The 25,365-nt window shown below is 47.9% G+C and overlaps 1 protein-coding gene across 1 annotated transcript in view; it reads left to right on the top strand.

The window, feature by feature from the left end:
* The window catches only part of LOC118391044 (rho GTPase-activating protein 32-like), a 228,423-nt gene that overhangs the window by 199,930 nt on the left and 3,128 nt on the right, over positions 1–25,365 (top strand). The window contains exons 16-26 of the mRNA XM_052457558.1: positions 6,985–7,087; positions 14,501–14,645; positions 15,489–15,571; positions 16,788–16,895; positions 18,797–18,942; positions 20,729–20,930; positions 22,763–22,908; positions 23,038–23,112; positions 23,287–24,157; positions 24,468–24,486; positions 24,653–25,315. Coding sequence (XP_052313518.1) covers positions 6,985–7,087; positions 14,501–14,645; positions 15,489–15,571; positions 16,788–16,895; positions 18,797–18,942; positions 20,729–20,930; positions 22,763–22,908; positions 23,038–23,112; positions 23,287–24,157; positions 24,468–24,486; positions 24,653–25,315 — 2,561 coding nt within the window. The remainder of the gene's footprint in view (positions 1–6,984; positions 7,088–14,500; positions 14,646–15,488; positions 15,572–16,787; positions 16,896–18,796; positions 18,943–20,728; positions 20,931–22,762; positions 22,909–23,037; positions 23,113–23,286; positions 24,158–24,467; positions 24,487–24,652; positions 25,316–25,365) is intronic.

Genomic DNA, 25,365 nt, shown 5'->3' on the forward strand with positions numbered 1-25,365 from the left:
GTACCTGTAGGTGCTATCTAGAACCTTAAACGGTTTTTCGACACTCCATATAGGAGAATCATTTTTAAAACCCTTTCCACAGAGGATTCATTGAACCCAAAAGAGTTCTATCTGGAACTCCTGGGGGGACAGCCCCCTTTTATCCTATCTTTTTCTCCCCTCTCTCCTCTCGCTCCCCTCTCCTCTCGCTCCCCTCTCCTCTCGCTCCCCTCTCCTCTCGCTCCCCTCTCCTCTCGCTCCCCTCTCCTCTCGCTCCCCTCTCCTCTCGCTCCCCTCTCCTCTCGCTCCCCTCTCCTCTCGCTCCCCTCTCCTCTCGCTCCCCTCTCCTCTCGCTCTCCTCTCGCTCTCCTCTCGCTCTCCTCTCCTCTCGCTCTCCTCTCGCTCTCCTCTCCTCTCGCTCCCTCTCCTCTCGCTCCCTCTCCTCTCGCTCCCCTCTCGCTCCCCTCTCCTCTCGCTCCCCTCTCCTCTCGCTCCCCTCTCCTCTCGCTCCCCTCTCCTCTCGCTCCCCTCTCCTCTTGCTCTCCTCTCGCTCCCCTCTCCTCTTGCTCTCCTCTCGCTCCCCTCTCCTCTTGCTCTCCTCTCCTCTTGCTCCCCTCTCCTCTTGCTCTCCTCTCGCTCCCCTCTCCTCTTGCTCTCCTCTCGCTCCCTCTCCTCTTGCTCTCCTCTCGCTCCCCTCTCCTCTTGCTCTCCTCTCGCTCCCCTCTCCTCTCCTCTCGCTCCCCTCTCCTCTCGCTCCTCTCGCTCCTCTCGCTCCTCTCGCTCCCCTCCTCCTCTCGCTCCCCTCTCCTCTCGCTCCTCTCGCTCCCCTCTCCTCTCGCTCCTCTCGCGCTCCTCTCGCTCCCCTCTCCTCTCGCTCCTCTCGCTCTCCACTCGCTCTCCTCTCCTCTCGCTCCCCTCTCCTCTCGCTCCCCTCTCCTCTCGCTCCCCTCTCCTCTCGCTCCCCTCTCCTCTCGCTCCCCTCTCCTCTCGCTCCCCTCTCCTCTCGCTCCTCTCGCTCCCCTCTCCTCTCGCTCCCCTCGCTCCCCTCTCCTCTCGCTCCCCTCGCTCCCCTCTCCTCTCGCTCCCCTCTCCTCTCGCTCTCCTCTCGCTCCCCTCTCCTCTCGCTCCTCTCGCTCCCCTCTCCTCTCGCTCCCCTCTCCTCTCGCTCCCCTCTCCTCTCCTCTCGCTCCCCTCTCCTCTCGCTCCCCTCTCCTCTCGCTCCTCTCTCACTATGTACTCTCTGTTTAGGCCCAAATAACATTCCAGTTTGCTCAGTTTTTTGTTGTTGATTCGTTCCAATGTGTCAAGTAATATATTTTTGTTTTGTCATGACTGGGGTTGTGTTGCTGTCCTGAGGATCTGTCTGTTTGTGTTAGTGAGCAGAGTCCCCATACCAGCTGGCAGAGAGAGGACTCTTCTACAGGTTCTTCGCTCTGTAGGTGAGGGCTTGGTTATGAAGGTTTGAGAATGACAGATTTTTAGGTGATTGTAGAATTTAATTGCTCTTTTATGGATTCGATCATTCCGGGAATCGTCCTAATTCTGCTCTGAATGCATTGTTTGGGGTTTTACGTTGTACACAGAGGATGTTTTTACAGAATTCTGCATGCAGATTCTCAATTTGGTGTTTGTCCTATTTTGTGAATTATTGGTTGGTGAGTGGACCCCCACCCTCACAACCATAAAGGGCAATGGGTTCCATAACTGATTGAAGTATGTTAAGCCAGATCCTAATTGGGATGTGAAATTATATGTTCCTTTTGCTGACGTAGAAGGCCCTTCTTGCCTTGTCTCTCAGATTGTTCACAGCTTTGTGGAAGTTACCAGTGGTGCTGAGGTAGGTACCGTTTTTTACAGTGTCCAGGTGAAATGTGTATTTATGGTCCTGGCAACTGGACCTTTTTTAGGAAAAACGTATTTTTGTCTTACTGAGATTACCTGTCAGGGCCCAAGTCTGACAGAATCTGTGCAGAAAATCTAGGTGCTGCTGTAGGCCTTCCTTGGTTGGGGACAGAAGCACCAGATCATCTGCTAACAGTAGACATTTGACTTCAGAGTCTAATAGGGTGAGACAGAGTGCTGCAGACTGTTCTAGTGCCCTCGCCAATTCATTGATTTATCGGGCATTCGACCCCTTGACTTTTTCCAGAATTTGTTACGTTACATTCTTATTCTAAAATGTATTAAATTGTTTTTTCCCTCATCAATCTACACACACTACCTCGATGACAAAGCAAAAACAGGTCTTTAGAAAATTGTGCAAATGTATAAATAATAAAAAATAAACATCACATTTACTTAAGTATTCAGAGCCTTTACTCAGTACTTTGTTGAAGCACCTTTGGCAGCGATTACAGCCTTGAGTCATCTTGGGAAAACGCTACAAGCATGGCACCTGTATTTGGGGAGTTCCTCCCATTCTTCTCGGCAGATCCTCTCAAGCTCTGTCAGGTTGGATGGGGAGCGTCGCTACACAGCTATTTTCAGGTCTGTGCAGAGATCTTCAATCGGGTTCAAGTCCGGACTCTGGCTGGACCACTCAAGGACATTCAGAGACTTGTCCTAAAGCCACTCCTGCATTGTCTTGGCTGTGGGCTTAGGGTCGTTGTCCTGTTGGAAGGTGCACCTTCGCCCTAGTCTGAGGTCCTGAGCACTTTGGAGCAAGTTTTCATCAAGGATCTCTCTGTACTTTGCTCCGTTCACCCTTTATCCTGACTATTCTCTCAATCCCTGCTGCTGAAAAACATCCCCACAGCATAATGGTGCCACCACCATGCTTCACCATAGGGATGGTGCCAGGTTTCTTCCAGATGTAGCTCTTGGCATTCAGGCCAAGGAGATCAATCTTGGTTTCATCATATATGTTGACGAGGGTGGGGCTTAAGCTGCATCACTTTCTCAGCCCTTGGCCCTAAGGAAAGAAATCTGTCATTTTTTTTGCCAATTTTAACCTCACACTTATTGTTTGTGTACATGGCTTTTATAACGTCTTATGTGTTTTACACCCCAACACTGCTTTCTGTCAACTTATATAGTAGACCCTCATGCCAAATTGAGTCAAGCTTTTTTGAAATCAACAACGCATGAAAAGACTTTGTTTTTGTTTTGTTTGTCAATAGGGGTGTGCAGGGTGAATACGTGATCTGTCAGACAGTCATTTGGTAAAAAGGCCATTTACATTTGCTGAGGACATTGTTTTCACAGCTGTTAATAATAATGCAGAGAATTTTCACAAGGTTGCTATTGACTCATATCCCACGATAGTTATTTGGGCCGAATTTGTCTCCACTTTTGTGGATTTGGGTGAGCTGACGTGAGGATGATGTTAGTGTTTAAGTGTAGCCAATTGTCATTTTTATTCTGTATATTTTATCGGGCTCCCGAGTGGCGCAGCGATCTAAGGCACTGCATCTCATTGTTAGAGGCGTCACTACAGATCCTGGTTCGATTCCAGTTTAAGGCTATTACTATTAATACTAAAAGTACTTAGTCAGCCACCAATTGTGCAAGTCCTCCCTCTTAAAAAGATGAGAGGCCTGTAATTTTCATCATAGGTACACTTCAACTATGACAGACAAAATGAGAAAAAAATATTTTTTATGAATTTATTTGCAAATTATGGTGGATAAGTATTTGGTCATTAACAAAAATGTATCTCAATACTTTGTGATATACCCTTTGTTGGCAATGACAGAGGTCAAACGTTTTCTGTAAGTCTTCACAAGGTTTTCACACACTGTTGCTGGTATTTTGGCCCATTCCTCTATGCAGATCTCCTCTAGAGCAGTGATGTTTTGGGGCTGTTGCTGGGCAACACAGACTTTCAACTCCCTCCAAAGATTTTCTATGGGGTTAAGATCTGGAGACTGGCTAGGCAACTCCAGGACCTTGAAATGCTTCTTACGAAGCCACTCCTTCGTTGCCCGGGCGGTGTGTTTGGGATCATTGTCATGCTGAAAGACCCAGCCACGTTTCATCTTCAATGCCCTTGCTGATGGAAGGAGGTTTTCACTCTAAATCTCACAATAGATGGCCCCATTCATTCTTTCCTTTACACGGATCAGTCGTCCTGGTCTCTTTGCAGAAAAACAGCCCCAAAGCATAATGTTTCCACCCCCATGCTTCACAGTAGGTATGGTGTTCTTTGGATGCAACTCAGCATTCTTTGTCCTCCAAACACGACGAATTCAGTTTTTACCAAAAAGGCCTATTTTGGTTTCATCTGACCATATGACATTCTCCCAATCTTCTTCTGGATCATCCAAATGCTCTCTAGCAAACTTCAGACGGGCCTGGACATGTACTGGCTTAAGCAGGGGGACACGTCTGGCACTGCAGGATTTGAGTCGTCCCAGATTCAGTCTTTTCAGCCTGGTGCAGGTCTACAATTTTGTTTCTGGTGTCCTTTGACAGCTCTTTGGTCTTGGCCATAGTGGAGTTTGTGGTCAGGTGTCTTTTATACTGATAACAAGTTCAAACAGGTGCCATTAATACAGGTAATGAGTGGAGTACAGAGGAGCCTCTTAAGAAGTTACAGGTGTGAGAGCCAGACATCTTGCTTGTTTGTATTTTCCACCATAATTTGCAAATAAATTCATTAAAAATCCTACAATGTGATTTTCTGGATTTCTTTTCTCATCTTGTCTGTCATAGTTGGAAGTGTACCTATGATGGAAATTACAGGCCTCATCTTTTTAAGTGGTAGAACTTGCACAATTGGTGTCTGACTAAATACTGTTTTGTCCCACTGTATAAGGTGTGGCTAGGTTTTGGGGAGGGGTCGAATGGTGGGGGTGAGGATCCTCTTGGTGCTGGTCCTCCAGGAGGGGGGTCTTGCAGTTCTGGGAGGGTGTCTCGCTGGTCTGGTCTATTTCTCTGTTGCTCCTGTGTGCGGTGCTGGGGCTGCAGATTGGGGGATTTCCTTCAAGGTCCTGGCAAAAGTGGGGAGACTGCTGCTGGGTGTTTGGACAGCAGAGTTTAGCCACTTGGGGTTATGGAATAAGTCTCCCCATCAATGTATTCCCCATTTGAGTCCATGAGGAGCACAATCTCTGGCTTTTGTGTGGGGGTGTTGTCAGGAGAGCTATCTGGGGGGCTGATAGGGCAGTTTGAAGAGGTGTGATCACTCCCTCGGGGTGGGGGAGTCGTCACCAAGGGAAAGCTTCTCCTGACCTACGACCTCTTCATTGGAAGTCCTGTTGGAAATGCATGAAGTTGCCCTGCACTACCACTGTTCTGTTATTGTAAAGTATGACAGAGGGTGTCAGTATCAGGGTCCTTGTTTTCCAGTATTCTGATTTTCCTCCCTCCACCAATACCTGCTCTCTTCAAATAAGGGTAGTGTGCTCTTATAGCTCTGTGCCATGCACATGGAGAGTGTGTGGAAGGTTAAGTTGCTTGCTTTCCCATTTTTGTAGGGTTCTGTTCTTTCCTAGCAAGCTTGGTAGCCTTTTAACTTCGCATTCAGTCTTTATACAGTTCTATCTAGAGATGATTGTAATGTTGTTTTCTTTTTAAGCTTTATAGTAGCTTCAGACTGATCATTACTTACTCAGTTCCCCATTGGATGGCATGTTCGGCTTTCTGTTGTGCTTCTTTTGCTGGTTGCTGGTTTGTCAGAGAGTTTTCTGGATAGTCCCTGGCAGTAACAATCCTTGGTAGTAAAAATACTTCCAGAATCATTCCAGGTCATTTTGTCCAAAATCAGGTTGTAGGTTTTGATTTGAAGGTTGTGTTGTGGAGGGTAGTGACCTGTATATGTCCTTGTATCCATCTTTTCATTAAAAAAACAACATGCTGAAAGATTTCAGGGCTCATCTGCTCATGACTTGCTCTCTGTCCCCTCTCTCTGCCCTCTCTCTGCCCTCTCTCTCTCTGCCCTCTCTCTCTCTCTCTGCCCTCTCTCTCTCTCTGCCCTCTCTCTCTCTCTCTGCCCTCTCTCTCTCTCTGCCCTCTCTCTCTCTCTGCCCTCTCTCTGCCCTCTCTCTCTCTCTGCCCTCTCTCTCTCTGCCCTCTCTCTCTCTCTGCCCTCTCTCTCTCTCTGCCCTCTCTCTCTCTGCCCTCTCTCTCTCTGCCCTCTCTCTCTCTCTGCCCTCTCTCTCTCTCTGCCCTCTCTCTCTCTCTGCCCTCTCTCTCTCTCTCTCCTCTCTCTCTCTCTCTCCCCTCTCTCTCTCTCTCTGCCCTCTCTCTCTCTCTGCCCTCTCTCTCTCTCTGCCCTCTCTCTCTCTCTGCCCTCTCTCTCTCTGCCCCTCTCTCTCTCTGCCCTCTCTCTCTCTCTGCCCTCTCTCTCTCTCTCTCTCTGCCCTCTCTCTCTCTGCCCTCTCTCTCTCTCTCTGCCCTCTCTCTCTCTCTCTGCCCTCTCTCTCTCTCTCTGCCCTCTCTCTCTCTCTGCCCTCTCTCTCTCTCTCTCTGCCCTCTCTCTCTCTCTCTGCCCTCTCTCTCTCTCTCTGCCCTCTCTCTCTCTCTCTGCCCTCTCTCTCTCTCTCTGCCCTCTCTCTCTCTCTCTGCCCTCTCTCTCTCTCTGCCTTCGCAGCAGGCCATGACGTGTTATCTGATTATCTTGTCCAGATTGAGACAAGGAACCGTAAAATATATAAGTGCCCTTTTTGAAAGCAAGGGTTGGTATGATGTGAAGCTGGCAGGCCTTGGTGTCAGGCAGCTCAAAGCTTTGCAGACTTCAACTTTCAAATATTGCCTTTTGAAAATGAACTTGCGGAGAATGCCTTTTGATTTGGTTTTCTCCACGCTGTATTCTAGGTAGTTCATGTTCAAGTTCATGTTTTTCTTTATCAGAGAACATAAAATCTTCTCTCAATGCAAAACCACTTTTACCTGGTGTTCCCCTGGGGAAGAATATGTGCTCGTTCTTTAGAAAGGAGGAAGACAGAAGGTGCCTCTTTTCGACCTTGCAGTGTTCCGGTGCACATCTATTGATTGAAGTAGAGGTGCCCTTTTTAAAGTTGTCTGGGTGTCTTGTGTTCTCTGACATTGTGTTTCCTGCTCCAGTTCCCCAGGTACTCAAGAGCTGCACAGAGTTCATCGAGAAACATGGCGTGGTGGACGGCATGTACCGCCTCTCTGGAATCGCCTCCAACATCCAGAAACTACGGTAAGATACACACACACACTCTTACGCACACTGATTTGACAGTGCTATCCGTTAAACATGGGTATGCCTCATAGGGCGTTCATAGACGTAATCTCAAGTGTACACCAGCCACCAACTTCTGAGAATTTGTTCTGTTCTGCACAAAAGCCCTCAGTGGACAGAGAAGGCAAAGGTATTTTTAAAACATCATGGACCTTGACTACCAGGTGGCATTGTACTCAATATCAGTTCATGTTCATGAATACAGCTCTCGTCACAGTAAGTAAAGGGTGAAACCCAACTCCTAAACGTAATGCACTTGTGCCATACATGTCACCAAAATACCATTAAAGATAACGTGCACTTTCAACAGAAATTCCCATGATCTTTTCCTTGGTATGCGAAATGTGGATTTACCCCTGTGTGTGGGCGCTGTGGGCATCCCTGAACAACACGTGTGGGTGGGTGCGTGTGTACATGTTTGTGCGTGGGCATCCCTCGTCAAAAACCTGTTGACTGGTTGTGGAACACAACCCCTAACTGTTCTCTTCCCATTTTTGCACTGTTAATTTTGTCCTCAAACAGTCCAAGTAAGTGACATTGTTGCACTCTGCCAACTGAGAACTCACAGTATCTCACTCTGTAATTGTAACATTTTAGACTGTGAAAAGGAAGGAATGTTTGGCGTCTTGAAGCCAAGCGTGAAATGGTGTGTTTTTTTTGTAGTATTTTATGGGGCTTTTCTTTTTTCCTTTTTTTCTCCTGAATAAGTATAATCCTAACCCTGCAATAATTATTTGCATGGTTTAACTCAGGATTGACATTTAGGAACCGTCTTAAAATGTAGATTTCCAATTGTTAAACCCACTGTTGAATATCCCAACTGCAACTTTACACCTTGGTTGTCTAGGATTACATCATTAATATAATGTGGCATTTCTGACAACACCATTATTCCGCTGAATGTACAAAACATGAGGAAAACCTGCTCTTTCCATGACATAGTGACCTGGTGAATTCAGGTGAAAGCTATGATCCCTTATTGATGTCACTTGTTGAATCCGCTTCAATCAGTGTAGTTGAGGGGGAGGAGACAGGTTAAAGGAGGGTTTTTAAGCATTGAGACATGGATTGTGTATGTGTGCCATTCAGAGGGTGAATGGGCAAGACAAAATATTTAAGTGCCTTTGAACAGGGTATGGTAGTAGGTGCCAGGCGCACCGTTTTGAGTGTCAAGAACAGCAACACTGCTGGGTTTTTCACACTCAATAGTTTCCCGTGTGTATCAAGAATGGTCCACCACTCAAAGGACATCCAGCCAACTTGACACAACCATGGGAAGCATTGGAGTCAACACGGGCCAGCATCCCTGTAGAACACTTTCGACAACTTGTAGAGTCCATGGCCTGATGAACCAAGGCTGTTCTGAGGGCAGAAGGGGGTGCAACTCAATATTAGGAAGGTGTTCCTAATGTTTTGTACACTGAAAAGCGCTCACAATTTCATCATCTCTGATGTTTGAACAAAGAAATGAGGGTTTGTTTATGAAGTAAGAGTTACTGATGGCTGCTTCCCATTAGAAACTTCTAAACATTTATAAAGGGAGTGTCCTGTCCAGAACGCTCTGTTTATTTACATAGTAGTTCATATTCCATGGATTTATCATGAATTCTTCAGGTCACAAAACTCAACACAGAACAGTTTGACAAACGCATGAAAATGTATGCACTCACTACTGTAAGTTGCTCTGAATAAGAGCATCTGCTAAATTACTCAAATGTAAAACTAAGATGAAGAGATGAACCAACACCTCTTTGCAATGGGAGGAATGGTTCTATTTTCCTCTCTTGATTTGTCTATATCTTTCTGTTACTTACTTGCTCGCTCTCTCTGTCCATGAATCTGTCTGTCTATCTCTTTCTTGCTCAATCCGCTCTTTCCTTCTATCACCCCCCCTTTCTATCCCTCCCCTCTCCCTCTCCATCCATGTCTTTCTATCCCTCCCCTCTCCCTCTTCATCCATGTATATCTATCCCTCCTCTCTCCCTCTCCATCCATGTCTTTCTATCCCTCCCCTCTCCCTCTCCATCCATGTCTTTCTATCCCTCCCCTCTCCCTCTCCATCCATGTCTTTCTATCCCTCCCCTCTCCCTCTTCATCCATGTATATCTATCCCTCCTCTCTCCCTCTCCATCCATGTCTTTCTATCCCTCCCCTCTCCCTCTCCATCCATGTCTTTCTATCCCTCCCCTCTCCCTCTCCATCCATGTCTTTCTATCCCTCCCCTCTCCCTCTCCATCCATGTATATCTATCCCTCTCCCTCTCCATCCATGTATATCTATCCCTCTCCCTCTCCATCCATGTCTTTCTATCCCTCCCCTCTCCCTCTCCATCCATGTCTTTCTATCCCTCCCCTCTCCCTCTTCATCCATGTCTTTCTATCCCTCCCCTCTCCCTCTCCATCCATGTCTTTCTATCCCTCCCCTCTCCCTCTCCATCCATGTCTTTCTATCCCTCCCCTCTCCCTCTTCATCCATGTCTTTCTATCCCTCCCTCTCCCTCTCCATCCATGTCTTTCTATCCCTCCCCTCTCCCTCTCCATCCATGTCTTTCTATCCCTCCCCTCTCCCTCTCCATCCATGTCTTTCTATCCCTCCCCTCTCCCTCTCCATCCATGTCTTTCTATCCCTCCCCTCTCCCTCTCCATCCATGTCTTTCTATCCCTCCCCTCTCCCTCTCCATCCATGTCTTTCTATCCCTCCCCTCTCCCTCTCCATCCATGTCTTTCTATCCCTCCCCTCTCCCTCTCCATCCATGTATATCTATCCCTCCCCTCTCCCTCTCCATCCATGTATATCTATCCCTCCCCTCTCCCTCTCCATCCATGTATATCTATCCCTCCCTCTCCATCCATGTCTTTCTATCCCTCCCTCTCCCTCTCCATCCATGTCTTTCTATCCCTCCCTCTCCCTCTCCATCCATGTCTTTCTATCCCTCCCCTCTCCCTCTCCATCCATGTCTTTCTATCCCTCCCTCTCCCTCTCCATCCATGTATATCTATCCCTCCCTCTCCCTCTCCATCCATGTCTTTCTATCCCTCCCCTCTCCCTCTCCATCCATGTATATCTATCCCTCCTCTCTCCCTCTCCATCCATGTCTTTCTATCCCTCCCCTCTCCCTCTCCATCCATGTCTTTCTATCCCTCCCTCTCCCTCTCCATCCATGTATATCTATCCCTCTCCTCTCCATCCATGTATATCTATCCCTCTCCCTCTCCATCCATGTATATCTATCCCTCCTCTCTCCCTCTCCATCCATGTCTTTCTATCCCTCCCTCTCCCTCTCCATCCATGTATATCTATCCCTCCCCTCTCCCTCTCCATCCATGTATATCTATCCCTCCTCTCTCCCTCTCCATCCATGTCTTTCTATCCCTCCCTCTCCCTCTCCATCCATGTCTTTCTATCCCTCCCTCTCCCTCTCCATCCATGTATATCTATCCCTCTCCCTCTCCATCCATGTATATCTATCCCTCTCCCTCTCCATCCATGTATATCTATCCCTCCTCTCTCCCTCTCCATCCATGTCTTTCTATCCCTCCCCTCTCCCTCTCCATCCATGTATTTCTATCCCTCCTCTCTCCCTCTCCATCCATGTCTTTCTATCCCTCCCCTCTCCCTCTCCATCCATGTATATCTATCCCTCCCCTCTCCCTCTCCATCCATGTCTATCTATCCCTCCCCTCTCCCTCTCCATCCATGTCTTTCTATCCCTCCCCTCTCCCTCTCCATCCATGTATTTCTATCCCTCCTCTCTCCCTCTCCATCCATGTCTATCTATCCCTCCCCTCTCCCTCTCCATCCATGTATATCTATCCCTCCCCTCTCCCTCTCCATCCATGTCTTTCTATCCCTCCCCTCTCCCTCTCCATCCATGTCTATCTATCCCTCCCCTCTCCCTCTCCATCCATGTATATCTATCCCTCCCCTCTCCCTCTCCATCCATGTCTATCTATCCCTCCCCTCTCCCTCTCCATCCATGTATATCTATCCCTCCCCTCTCCCTCTCCATCCATGTATATCTATCCCTCCTCTCTCCCTCTCCATCCATGTCTTTCTATCCCTCCCCTCTCCCTCTCCATCCATGTATTTCTATCCCTCCTCTCTCCCTCTCCATCCATGTCTATCTATCCCTCCCCTCTCCCTCTCCATCCATGTATATCTATCCCTCCCCTCTCCCTCTCCATCCATGTATATCTATCCCTCCCCTCTCCCTCTCCATCCATGTATTTCTATCCCTCCTCTCTCCCTCTCCATCCATGTCTATCTATCCCTCCCCTCTCCCTCTCCATCCATGTATATCTATCCCTCCCCTCTCCCTCTCCATCCATGTATTTCTATCCCTCCTCTCTCCCTCTCCATCCATGTATTTCTATCCCTCCTCTCTCCCTCTCCATCCATGTCTATCTATCCCTCCCCTCTCCCTCTCCATCCATGTATATCTATCCCTCCCCTCTCCCTCTCCATCCATGTATATCTATCCCTCCCCTCTCCCTCTCCATCCATGTATTTCTATCCCTCCTCTCTCCCTCTCCATCCATGTCTATCTATCCCTCCCTCTCCCTCTCCATCCATGTATATCTATCCCTCCCCTCTCCCTCTCCATCCATGTATTTCTATCCCTCCTCTCTCCCTCTCCATCCATGTATTTCTATCCCTCCTCTCTCCCTCTCCATCCATGTCTATCTATCCCTCCCCTCTCCCTCTCCATCCATGTATATCTATCCCTCCCCTCTCCCTCTCCATCCATGTATATCTATCCCTCCTCTCTCCCTCTCCATCCATGTCTTTCTATCCCTCCCCTCTCCCTCTCCATCCATGTATTTCTATCCCTCCTCTCTCCCTCTCCATCCATGTCTATCTATCCCTCCCTCTCCCTCTCCATCCATGTCTATCTATCCCTCCCCTCTCCCTCTCCATCCATGTATATCTATCCCTCCTCTCTCCCTCTCCATCCATGTCTTTCTATCCCTCCCTCTCCCTCTCCATCCATGTATTTCTATCCCTCCTCTCTCCCTCTCCATCCATGTCTATCTATCCCTCCCCTCTCACTCTCCATCCATGTATATCTATCCCTCCCCTCTCCCTCTCCATCCATGTCTTTCTATCCCTCCCCTCTCCCTCTCCATCCATGTCTATCTATCCCTCCCCTCTCCCTCTCCATCCATGTATATCTATCCCTCCCCTCTCCCTCTCCATCCATGTCTATCTATCCCTCCCCTCTCCCTCTCCATCCATGTATATCTATCCCTCCCCTCTCCCTCTCCATCCATGTATATCTATCCCTCTCCCTCTCCATCCATGTCTTTCTATCCCTCCCCTCTCCTTCCATGTCTATCTATCCCTCTCCCTCTCCATCCATGTCTTTCTATCCCTCCACTCTCCCTCTCCATCCATGTCTTTCTATCCCTCCCCTCTCCATCCATGTCTTTCTATCCCTCTCCCTCTCCATCCATGTCTTTCTATCCCTCCCCTCTCCCTCTCCATCCATGTATATCTATCCCTCCCCTCTCCCTCTCCATCCATGTATATCTATCCCTCCTCTCTCCCTCTCCATCCATGTCTTTCTATCCCTCCCCTCTCCCTCTCCATCCATGTCTTTCTATCCCTCCCCTCTCCCTCTCCATCCATGTCTTTCTATCCCTCCCCTCTCCCTCTCCATCCATGTATATCTATCCCTCCCCTCTCCCTCTCCATCCATGTATATCTATCCCTCTCCCTCTCCATCCATGTCTTTCTATCCCTCCCCTCTCCCTCTCCATCCATGTCTTTCTATCCCTCCCCTCTCCCTCTCCATCCATGTCTTTCTATCCCTCCCCTCTCCCTCTCCATCCATGTCTTTCTATCCCTCCCCTCTCCCTCTCCATCCATGTCTTTCTATCCCTCCCCTCTCCCTCTCCATCCATGTCTTTCTATCCCTCCCCTCTCCCTCTCCATCCATGTCTTTCTATCCCTCCCTCTCCCTCTCCATCCATGTATATCTATCCCTCCCCTCTCCCTCTCCATCCATGTATATCTATCCCTCTCCTCTCCCTCTCCATCCATGTCTTTCTATCCCTCCCCCTCTCCCTCTCCATCCATGTCTTTCTATCCCTCCCCTCTCCCTCTCCATCCATGTCTTTCTATCCCTCCCTCTCCTCTCCATCCATGTCTTTCTATCCCTCCCCTCTCCCTCTCCATCCATGTCTTTCTATCCCTCCTCTCTCCCTCTCCATCCATGTCTTTCTATCCCTCCCCTCTCCCTCTCCATCCATGTATATCTATCCCTCCCCTCTCCCTCTCCATCCATGTATATCTATCCCTCCCCTCTCCCTCTCCATCCATGTCTTTCTATCCCTCCCCTCTCCCTCTCCATCCATGTCTTTCTATCCCTCCCCTCTCCCTCTCCATCCATGTCTTTCTATCCCTCCCCTCTCCCTCTCCATCCATGTCTTTCTATCCCTCCCCTCTCCCTCTCCATCCATGTATATCTATCCCTCTCCCTCTCCATCCATGTCTTTCTATCCCTCCCCTCTCCCTCTCCATCCATGTATATCTATCCCTCCTCTCTCCCTCTCCATCCATGTCTTTCTATCCCTCCCCTCTCCCTCTCCATCCATGTCTTTCTATCCCTCCCCTCTCCCTCTCCATCCATGTATATCTATCCCTCCCCTCTCCCTCTCCATCCATGTATATCTATCCCTCTCCCTCTCCATCCATGTCTTTCTATCCCTCCCCTCTCCCTCTCCATCCATGTCTTTCTATCCCTCCCCTCTCCCTCTCCATCCATGTCTTTCTATCCCTCCCCTCTCCCTCTCCATCCATGTATATCTATCCCTCTCCCTCTCCATCCATGTCTTTCTATCCCTCCCCTCTCCCTCTCCATCCATGTCTTTCTATCCCTCCCCTCTCCCTCTCCATCCATGTCTTTCTATCCCTCCCCTCTCCCTCTCCATCCATGTATATCTATCCCTCCCCTCTCCCTCTCCATCCATGTATATCTATCCCTCTCCCTCTCCATCCATGTCTTTCTATCCCTCCCCTCTCCCTCTCCATCCATGTCTTTCTATCCCTCCCCTCTCCCTCTCCATCCATGTATATCTATCCCTCCTCTCTCCCTCTCCATCCATGTCTTTCTATCCCTCCCCTCTCCCTCTCCATCCATGTATATCTATCCCTCCCCTCTCCCTCTCCATCCATGTATATCTATCCCTCCCCTCTCCCTCTCCATCCATGTCTTTCTATCCCTCCCCTCTCCCTCTCCATCCATGTATATCTATCCCTCCCCTCTCCCTCTCCATCCATGTATATCTATCCCTCTCCCTCTCCATCCATGTCTTTCTATCCCTCCCCTCTCCCTCTCCATCCATGTCTTTCTATCCCTCCCTCTGCTAGGCATGAGTTTGACTCGGAGCAGATCCCCGACCTGACCAAAGACGTGTACATCCAGGACATCCACTGCGTTGGCTCATTGTGCAAGCTCTACTTCCGCGAGTTGCCCAACCCCCTGCTCACCTATCAGCTCTACGAGAAATTCTCCGTAAGGACAGCGCTCTTGGCACAGCACGGGGACTGCACTCTGAGTGCCCTTCTCCACCCAAAACAAAAACATCACGATTTCTCACACTAACATGCTGCTGCCGCTTGGCGTCCCCCTAGTTACAAGGAGCCCCTTCTGTTTTGGTTTGAGAGTTCTACAGTGTTGCAATGTTGCGTAGTGCCCTTGGCCCAAGAGGAACCCTGCTCTGTCTCTTTGTGGATAGTATTTATTAGGTTTCGCATTGTCCCGAACTGGCGTCCAATTTCCATGTCCAAAATATATATATTTTTTTCTCTGTCTCTGTGGGGGGTATGTTCAAGACCCTTGCCAGGACCAAGTGTCAATTATCTCAAGTTTAAAAACTGTATATGTTATGAGGGTGAGCTCATCTGACACTTTTCTCCCCCGAAGTAAAATATGAAAATTGTCATAGGCCCTCAGTAATCACATTCTCGATTTACCAAAGACCAAATACACTGTTGGAGGGCTTATCTTGGAACCCCCACTTCAAATCTAAGCGCATGGCACCCACTTTAAACGACTAGTATTACAAATACAAAACTCACTCCGACTTCAAATAAAACCCCTCACCAAACAAAATGGTCTTGGCTGGAGCCTGTAAAGATGGTGTAAATGTTTGCTGGTTGCTATGGAGAAGGGTGGCGGCGGGAGTGTTCTGTCCCCTTGGCTTAGCCAAGCGGTGTGCAAGTGCCTCTACACCGGCCCTGGCGTGGAGGTGTCGTGTTAATGAAGCACTTCTTAACGCAGAGGCACTGATCCCTACCACTCTCCTCCCTCCCTCCATCCTCCCCTCCATCTCCCTCATTCCTTTCCGCTCCACAGGAGGCCGTGTCAGCAGCCACAGACGAGGAGCGGCTTATCAAAATACATGATGTCATTCAGCAGCTGCCGCCTCCGCATTACAGGTTAGCGCAAAGCCACGCTGCCCCCTGCAGGAACACAGACTACCACACAGTGCTGTCTCCATAACAGGATGTCAATCTATGTCAATAAACGCAACATTTTCAAAGATTTTACTGAGTTGCAGTTCATATAAGGTAATCAGTCTATTGAAATAAATTCATTAGGCCCTAATTGGTGGACTTTACATGGCTGGGAATACAGATATGCATCTGTTAGCCAGAGATACCTGAAACAAATAGGGGTGGATTAGAAAACCAGTCAGTATCTGGTGTGACCACCATTTGCCTCATGCAACACATCTCCTTTGCATAGAGTTGATCAGGCTGTTGATTGTGGCCTGTGGAATGTTGTCCCACTCTTCAATGGCTGTGCGAAGTTGCTGGATATTGGCAAGAACTGGAACACGTGGTCGTACACATTATCCAGAGGCCTGTTGGACGTACTGACAAATTCTCTAAAAATTATGTTGGAGGCGGCTTATGGTAGAGATGTTAACATGAAATTCTCTGGCAATAGCTCTGGTGGACATTCCTGCAGTCAGCATGCCAATTGCACCCTCAACTTGAGACATCTGTGGCATTGTGTTGTGTGACACAACTGCACATTTTAGAGTGGCCTTTTGTCCCCCAGCACAACGTTCACCTGTGTAATGATCATGCTGTTTAATTAGCTTATTGATATGCTGCACGTGGATGGATTATCTTGGCAAAGGAGAAATTCTCACTAACAGGGATGTAAACAAATTTGTGCAGAAAGATTTAGAGAAATTAGCTTTTTGTGCATATGGAACATTTCTGGGATCAACACTTTACATGTTGCATCTATATTTTGGTTCGGTGTACATTTTTTTTGAGTTGGGAAGGGTGTCAAACATTAACAATGATATAGACACATTATATGAACTACATGATCAAAAGTATGTGGACAACTGCTTGTTGAACATCATATTCCAAAATCACGGGCATTAATATGGAGTTGGTCCCCCCCCCTGGTCCCCTCCATTCTTATGGGAATATCCAAATCCATTCATTTGAAAGGGTGTCCACATATTTTTGTGTATATATAGTGTATATTATACAAACATAATGGATGGTTAATATATTCCACTCAAACAGTTGTAGAACCTTATGATCTTATACAAGTAGGTAAAACATACTTCTGTAGAATTAGTCATAGAACTGGTGTAAATGTGTGTTTCATCCCCCATCCTGTTCTCAGGACTCTGGAGTTCCTCATGAGGCACCTGTCCCAACTGGCCACCTTCAGCTACATCACCAACATGCACAGCAAGAACCTGGCCATCGTCTGGGCCCCCAACCTATTGAGGTCAGACAACGTCATGTTATTGTTCATATCTCACCAGTGTAATCAATAGTACTAGTACATATAGGTTGCTCTGAGTAACTGCAGTTGATCTTGTACTGAAAATAGCTATGATATGACGATTTAGGAAACAAATTCTTACACATGAAATTTCGTCAGCCGGTTATTGTCATGCAAAAGACTGCCAGTCTCACGGTAATTGACCGTTAATTAACATAAACATGTTTAGTATCTCCAGGCCTCCACACATACAAGCAGCTTGATTCACACCTTTGGAACACCTACATTTAAAAGTATAATACATCCATTTAATAAACACCGTCACAATACCTCTATTTGTTTTTGTCCAGTCTAAAGAAACATGACATGAGGAAAATGTATTTCAGAAGAACAAAATGAGTTGGCCTACTGTAGGCTATGTTATTTGTCTTTAATTGTGAACAATGCAAACCTTAGACTGTCTTAGAAATGAAAACATATATGGGCTGCATGGTGCGACCTATAGGCTATTGATGATTTGAGAAAGTAGCAGAAAAAGCTTGAGGTCTGTTCCTTGCGTCAGGCTACACAGCTGTTCTCTCGTCGGGTGATCAGATTTTCACCCATCAGACTATTCTCAATAATCTTTACTAAAATGTCAAATTTTGTTTCAATTTAGAATTGTCCATTATCAAATGGGCCAGAACATGTCATCTGTGTTGCACTCGAATAGTGAATGGAGGCCTCGCGTTTTATAGGCTACTTCGGTTTTATAGCGGAGCATGTGCTTAATATGAGTAGCTGAAAAATAAATATAAGAGAACTTATTTCACTCCATGCATCAACCACTGTTGGTGGAGCATGCTCTCGCTGACTGACAGATGATATTACGCCCAGACTCTGTATGTCATGGCTTTTCCAACCTTGTTCCTGCAGCTACCCAGTGCTTCATTTGTGAAACCAAGTGAAATATGTATGGCAACATCGATAGTAACATGTTTTCGCAAACCAAACATATTTCACTAAACTTAACAGCCCCCTCTGCATGTTTGAGAAAGGGATAAAGGAGAGAGAGGAGGAGATGAGATATTCTCATCAAGGTTAATTATGAAAAAATGCCCTATTACTAGGTTATTCAAATGCAAATATACTAATTGTAGGCTAAATGTAAGCCGCACTGCACAGTCAAGGAACCAACAGCATCGCCCAGGGCTTTAAGTTTTCGCCCAGACTCGTGGATAGAAATGTTGTCCTTCCAGTATGCATAATAATACAGTTCACACTCAAAGGGGATTTACTCAAATTTGTTGAATTTGGGAGTATAGCCTAGACCAATTGTATATATTAACGACATCTTAAATCAGTTGTTTTTCTGCCATGTGTAATATGCAGTAGGCTATGTATTGTATAATGGCACAATCATCATTATAATTAAGATTTTTGGGCTTGGGCTCATAAGCCTATGCATTTGCATAAACTCTGGGTGTTTTGAATGAATCATCACCTTAGAAAGGGCTGTCCATTTCGTTGTGTTAGACGTCAACAACATCCATGTTTTACACTGTTTCAACCCGCTGTTGAACTTCTTTCTTTAAATTGATCATCACAGTGAGGTTACTTATAAAGGTATGATAGGACTACAGTTTTGATGAGATTTTTTGATTGCCTTTGCATTGATGTCAGAGCGGTTAGAGGGACAATAGAGCCCTGGATACCAGTCCATTAGGACCTGATGTTAGTTAGCAAGTTGGGTTCTACCAAAGCATGACCAGAGGGCATAAAAGGAGATGACCGTGACTCAACGGTCATGTGGAATTATACTGAGGTCATGACTGCTATTGTGGCAGTAGTACGATCACCGCAACAGCCCTATGTGGAAGAATGAGTCATTAAAAAAAGGTTGATCCCCAATGTCGTCTCCTCAGGTCCAAGCAGATAGAGTCGGCCTGCTTCAGCGGCACGGCAGCCTTCATGGAGGTCCGCATCCAGTCGGTGGTGGTGGAGTTCATACTGAACCACGTAGACGTCCTCTTCAGCCCCAAGCTCAGCTCGCTCATACGGGAGGGAGCAGGTACGCATGCCAACCTGTTGGGATGTCATCTATGCTCACAGTGCCACGGTGCTAACCGAAGCTGGAGGATTATTTCTTATGCAGGATTTTGCTTGATTCTAATTAATGCCAGTGGTGCTTTTGTCATAGCGCAAGCAGAATCCACTTGACCCTCAATCTAGAAAAGTAGCTACTCAGAACAATCACTTTTTAATGCAAGTAATTTGTCCCCTCCATAACAAAGTCGATATCTAAAGCATTCCTAGTCAATCACCAAATATTTCTGTAAAAAACAACGATAAGGCCTCCCGGGTGGCGCAGTGGTCTAGGGCACTGCATTGCAGTGCTAGCTGTGCCACTAGAGACTCTGGGTTCGAGCCCAGGCTCTGTCGCAGCCGGACCGACCGGGAGGTCCATGGGGCGACGCACAATTGGCCTAACGTCGTCCGGGTTAGGGAGGGTGTGGCCGGTAGGGATATCCTTGTCTCATCGCGCACTCGCAACTCCTGTGGCGGGCCGGGCGCAGTGTACGCTAACCAGGTCGCCAGGTGCTCGGTGTTTCCTCCGACACATTGGTGCGGCTGGCTTCCGAGTTGGATGCGAGGCTGAGTTAAGAAGTAGTGCGGCTTGGTTGGGTTGTGTTTCGGAGGACGCATGGCTTTCGACCTTAGTCTCTCCCGAGCCCGTACGGGAGTTGTAGCGATGAGACAAGATAGTAACTACTAACAATTGAATACCACGAAATTGGGGAGAAAAGGGGGTTCAAAAAACAATGTACACAACGATAAAGCCTTGCGTTCCTATTTTTTGTATTTTCCTTTCACCTGCCTTACCCGGCAGGCCCGGAGAGCAAATCAAGTGCCCCTATAGGCCTACTGCCAATTCGATAGCTCAGATTACCGCATCGGCACAGTGTCTGCAAGCCATAGACTGTAAAAAGAATCCTCGAATGCACAGCGGAGTTGATACTGTGAGATTTAAAAATGTTTAAAACCATAAATAGAGAGAGAATACAGCAAAGAGCTGTGTTTTTTATGAGTAAGCTCATGTTTAAGTTGTTATTCGGGACTGCCAACACTTTTAAAAGTCTTAAAATGCGCTTTGTCCCACTTCCACTCACGCTACAACCGGCACTGCAGCTGCAATGAAAGAGTACAGCAAAGTGTTTCCATACGCTTGCATTATTATTAGCTGCTTGTCTTTTTTAATATCCAGGAATATTTCACTTTCTCTGGTCATAGGAGTAACCACATGAATTGGTGCTTGAGACAGAAATAATGCAGTGCGACTTGAGTTTCGCTATCAGCTGGAAGACTGCCCCCTTTTCTCAGCGGAGGAAGGGAGAGCGGATGGACAGTGAGTCGGGTGAGAGGCTGCGCCCTGCCCTTCCTCCCCTCAGTCTGACCATCAGATGCAGGCCGTCAGTCCAATAAAAAAAATGTAAACGCTAATTATTATGCTTACTCAGCTATGCCTCACAAGTAATACAACCAGTCTGATCATATACCTAAAAATTGTATATAATTTCAAAATGGTCTGAGAAAAACAACAATGGCGGGGAAATTCAAGCATAGCCAATATGTAGTGATAATGTATTGGGCCTATAGCCCACTGTACAAACCTCATTGCTGCAGAACTGTTTTTAATTTAATGTTGCATAGGATTATCATTTTTTTATTTATGTTTCTTTGATATTTTTATCTGAGTGGTAGATCTCTGCTTGCATTTTGACTCCGAAAGTGATCTTTACTCAGTTAAGGTTGGTGGCTACTGGTGTACATGATGATCACTTCTCCCCTTCCCCTAGGACACAACTCGTTGTTGCGGCCCAAGTCCCTGCTGGTGTCGTCCCCCTCCACCAAGCTGCTGACCCTGGAGGAGGCCCAGGCCCGGACCCAGGCACAGATCAACTCCCCCGTCACGGCCGATAGCAAGTACATTGAGGTAGGGGAGGGTCCGGCTGCGCTGCAGGGCAAGTTCCACACCGTCATCGAGTTCCCTATGGAGAGGTATGAACAACCTGCGGCCCTGGTATCTTTCTTACGGCTGATGTTTGTCCATGAGTTGTGAAGTATTGAAATGGAGGAGGCATAGATGAGATACAATACTTGGATGGAAATATCGTACCTTCAAACCATGAATGCTTACAGTTACAGTGCATTCGCAAAGTATTCAGACCCCTTGACTTTTTCCTCATTTTGTTACATTACAGCCTTATTCTAAAATGTATTAAATAATGTTTTCCCCCTCATCAATCGACACACAATAGCCTATTTTGACAAAGCTAAAACAGGCTTTTAGAAAAGTTTGCAAATGTATTACAAGTAAAAAAAACAAATACCTTATTTACATAAGTATTCAGACCCTTTGCTATGAGACTCGAAATTGATGTCAGGTGCATCCTGTTTCCATTGATCATCCTTGAGATGTTTCCACAACTTTATTGGAGTCCACCTGTGGTATATTCAATTGATTGGACATGATTGGAAAGGCACACCTCTGTCTATATAACGTCCCACAGTTAACAGTGCATGTCAGAGCAAAAACCAAGCCATGAGGTCAAAGGAATTGTCCGTCGAGCTCCGAGACAGGATTGTGTCGAGTCACAGATCTGGGGAACAGTACCAAAAAATGTCTGCAGCATTGAAGATCCTCAAGAACACAGTACCTCCATCATTCTTAAATGGAAGTTTGAAACTCCAAGACTATCAAGAGCTGGCCGCCCAACCAAACTGAGCAATCGGGGGAGAAGGGCTTTGCTCAGGGAGGTGACCAAGAACCCGATGGTCCTCCTGACAGAGCTCCAGAGTTCCTCTGTGGAGATGGGAGAACCTTCCAGAAGGAAAACCATCTCTGCAGAACTCCACGAATCAGGCCTTCATGGTAGAGTGGCCAAACACTCTTCAGTAAAAGGCACATGACAGCCCGCTTGGAATTTGCCAAAAGGCACCTAAAGGACTCTCTGACCATAAGAAACAAGATTCAGCTCTTTGGCCTGAATGCCAAGCGTCACGTCTGGAGTGAACTTGGCACCAACCCTACGATGAATCATCGTGGTGGTGGCAGCATGCAATGGGGGATGTTTTTCAGTGGCAGATACTAGGAGACTAGTCTGGATCGAGGCAAAGATGAACAGAGAAATGTACAGAGAGATCCTTGATGAAAATCTGCTCCAGAGTGCTCAGGACCTCAAACTGGGGTGAAAGTTCACCTTCCAACAGGACAACAACCCTAAGCACACAGCCGAGACAACGCATGGAGTGGCTTTGGGACAAGTCTCTGAATGTCCTTGAGTGGCCCAGCCAGAGTCCGAACTTGAACCCGATCGAACATCTCTGGGGAGACCTGAAAATAGCTTTTCAGCAACATACCCCATCCAACCTTAGAGAGCTTGAGAGGATCTGCTGAGAAGAATGGGAGAAACTCGCCAAATACAGGTGTGCCAAGCTTGTAGAGCCATAACCAACCACGGCTCTATGCTGTAATCGCTGCCAAAGGTCCTGTACTGAGTCATGGGTCTGAATAATTATGTAAATGTGATATTTAAGTTTTGTATTTCTTTATAAATTAGCTAACATTTCTAAAAACCTGTTTTTGCTTTGTCATTATAGGGTATTGTGTGTACATTGATGAAGGGGAAAAAACTATTGAATCAATTTTAGAATAAGGCTGTAACGTAAGAAAATGTGGAAAATGTCAATGGGCCTGAATACTTTCCGAAGGCACTGTACGTGGTTTCATATTATAAACAAGTGAGTCGTGTTGTTTAGGCAACAATAACAAAAGGACACATGACTACTTGTTTCCCCAACTGAGTGTTCTGTCCATTCACCTCCAACAGGAAAAGGCCCCCCATCAAGTCCAAGAAGTCGCCGGTGGGAAACTGGCGCTCCTTCTTCAACCTGGGCAAGTCATCGTCTATGTCCAAGCGCAAGCTGCACCGCAACCCCAGCGAACCCAGTGAGCTCAAGGCCATGGCCCTGGCAGGTTAGATTCCCTTTCTTCTTCCCTCCCAAACATCAAGCCTTCACTCTCTGACCCTTCTCACAAATGTTACATTTGGTTGGAACGGAAACTAATTAATGTGAACTCATGCCTGTCTGTCTCATGTCCCAGGAGGCAGAGGGGACACGGGGACACTGCGATCGGCCAAAAGCGAGGAGTCGCTCACCTCGCTACACAAAGTTGAAGGTAATGTATAATCTGTCTTATCTCCACGGCACTCTGTATGCCTGATGGAGCCTGTTCTTCAGTGCAAGTCTGCTCTGGTCCAAGTAGTAATGTATTTGTATAGATAGTTTTTTTCTAATAAAACATTTGTGACTTGTCTTTGAATTGATGAAGATTTCCCCCTGACTCCCGTAGGAGAGTCGAAGGTGTACCGTCCTCGGCGGCCCCGCTCCAGCAGCGATGCCCTCTCGGCTTCCTTCACCGGTGACCTGCTGGACAGCCACACCCGGCAGCACTGCAACTCCGATGACAATCTGGCCCAGAGCCACAGCGGGGGCGCCACCCGCGGCGGGGGGGACAGCGATGGGGACGACGGGCCCATCTATGTTCCAGCCCTGATTTCGCCACCACGTTCAGCCGGCGAGGACGTGGACCTTAGCCCCCCAGACATCGGCATGGCCTCGTTGGACTTTGACCCCATGTCGTTCCAGTGCAGCCTGCCCGACGGCTCCTTCTCCTTCCCCCTGGGGCTGAGCGATGTCGCTACGGGTGCGACTGGTGAGGGCACCAGCCCGAAGAGGAGCCCAGGCAGCATTGACAACGGCTCGGCGCTCGTCTCTCCTTCCTTCCTGGGGAAGTTCGCCAACCCCTTCTTGTCGCCTGACCTCAGCCCGGCCACGGGAGAGAAAGCAGGGAGCAAGAAGCTGGTCTGCTCAGTGTCTTTCTCTGACAAACCCGTACAGGCTGTGTCCCCTAAAAGGTCAAAGTCGGACATTTTGGCTCCTCTGGCCATTTCGGAGCCGTTTGACATGGAGATTTCTAGTAGGCTTACAGAAAGCCATGGTGTTCCCCAGCCTTCTTCCCCTCCCTCGGGACTGCTCTGGGACTCTCCTCTATTAATGGGCTCAGTGTTGCTGAGGACAGGGGAGCCGTCGCTGAGCGAGGCCTTTCAGATGGAGCTGCACTGTAAGCTCTCTGCCTTCGACATTGAGAGCCAAGACTCTACAGGGGAGGAGAGTACTGCCCAGCAACCTCCAGCAACCAATAGCGAGGAACAATTAGGTTAGTGGTGCATACAGCTGCTTCTTTGCATACAGCTGCTTCTTTGCATACAGCTGCTACATTTTCACTTGATCACCTATCATGTTTGTTTTTTATGTTAAAGAGAGAGTTCACCCAAATTACTAAATGATATAGTAGTTTCCTTTCCCTGTAAGGAAACCAATATATAATTTAGTTGAACTGTCCATTTCAACTGTCCATTTTTCTTTACAGTATAAGGCCTTTGTTTAATTATGCTTTGATTGACAATGCCTGTTTCGTTTCTAGGTTTAGTTTCCCCGCCTCATGCCTTTAACACCTTGCATGGATTTCAGCTCAGAGAAATCTTTCCACGTGATGCTGCCAGAGCGCCAGGCTTAACTCTTCCCCCTCTCTCCTACTCTTGAAGACCAAGCCTGCCTTTTTTCTTTTTATTCCCCTCAAACGCACTTTCTCTTCTCTCTGTCCTCACACTGCAGTTCCCTTCTGTTTTTGTCCCCCTCCCAGGAGCCGTAGCTAGTCTGGACTCTCCAAAAGCCTCCCCAGCCCTCTCAGCTCCTCCTCTGTGTCCCTCCTCCCTCCCCCGCCCCATCCGAAGAACGCCGCCCGCATGTTGGCCCTGGCCCTGGCAGAGTCCGCCCAGCAGGCCTCTATCCTGACCCAGAAGAGGCCCTCCCAGTCCCAGCCCCCCACGCCAGTGTCCCCTATTAGACCCCTGGAGCCCTCACACTCCCTGGACTGGCCCCCTCCCCCAGCTCTGCGCCCCCAGACGTCCCTCGAGGAGGGACCCAGGGCAGGAGAAGCCCAGACCCCAACGTTAACCCCCACCACCCCAAACCTTGCCCCTTCCTCCCCTCCCCCTTCCACCACCCCTACTGACAAACAACCTTGCCAGTCAGTGAGCCATGAGTCCATCAGTATGTCCACCAGTGCAAAGTTCCCCTCCACTTCTCCCAGAGCCAACCAGGATATGGATTTCACCCTACCGGCTTCCCCCCACCACCAGTGTACCACCACTCCCTACTGCCCTCCAGCCCATGTGTCCCCCACTCTGAGGAGTCCAGAGAGGCAGCAGCCCGCCATGGGCCAGGTAGCGGTCAGCAGCACTGGATTCTCCACCACCACCCCAGCCACCACTCCCAGGAGCAAGGAGACTGGTGTCCTGCCACAGCCTGCTCCTGAGGTAAATTGGCGAAAATGTGTCATATTTGCAGAATATCTTTGATAAAGTAA

Source organism: Oncorhynchus keta, chromosome 12 (assembly GCF_023373465.1).
Source record: "Oncorhynchus keta strain PuntledgeMale-10-30-2019 chromosome 12, Oket_V2, whole genome shotgun sequence".
NCBI classification, from domain to species: domain Eukaryota; kingdom Metazoa; phylum Chordata; class Actinopteri; order Salmoniformes; family Salmonidae; genus Oncorhynchus; species Oncorhynchus keta.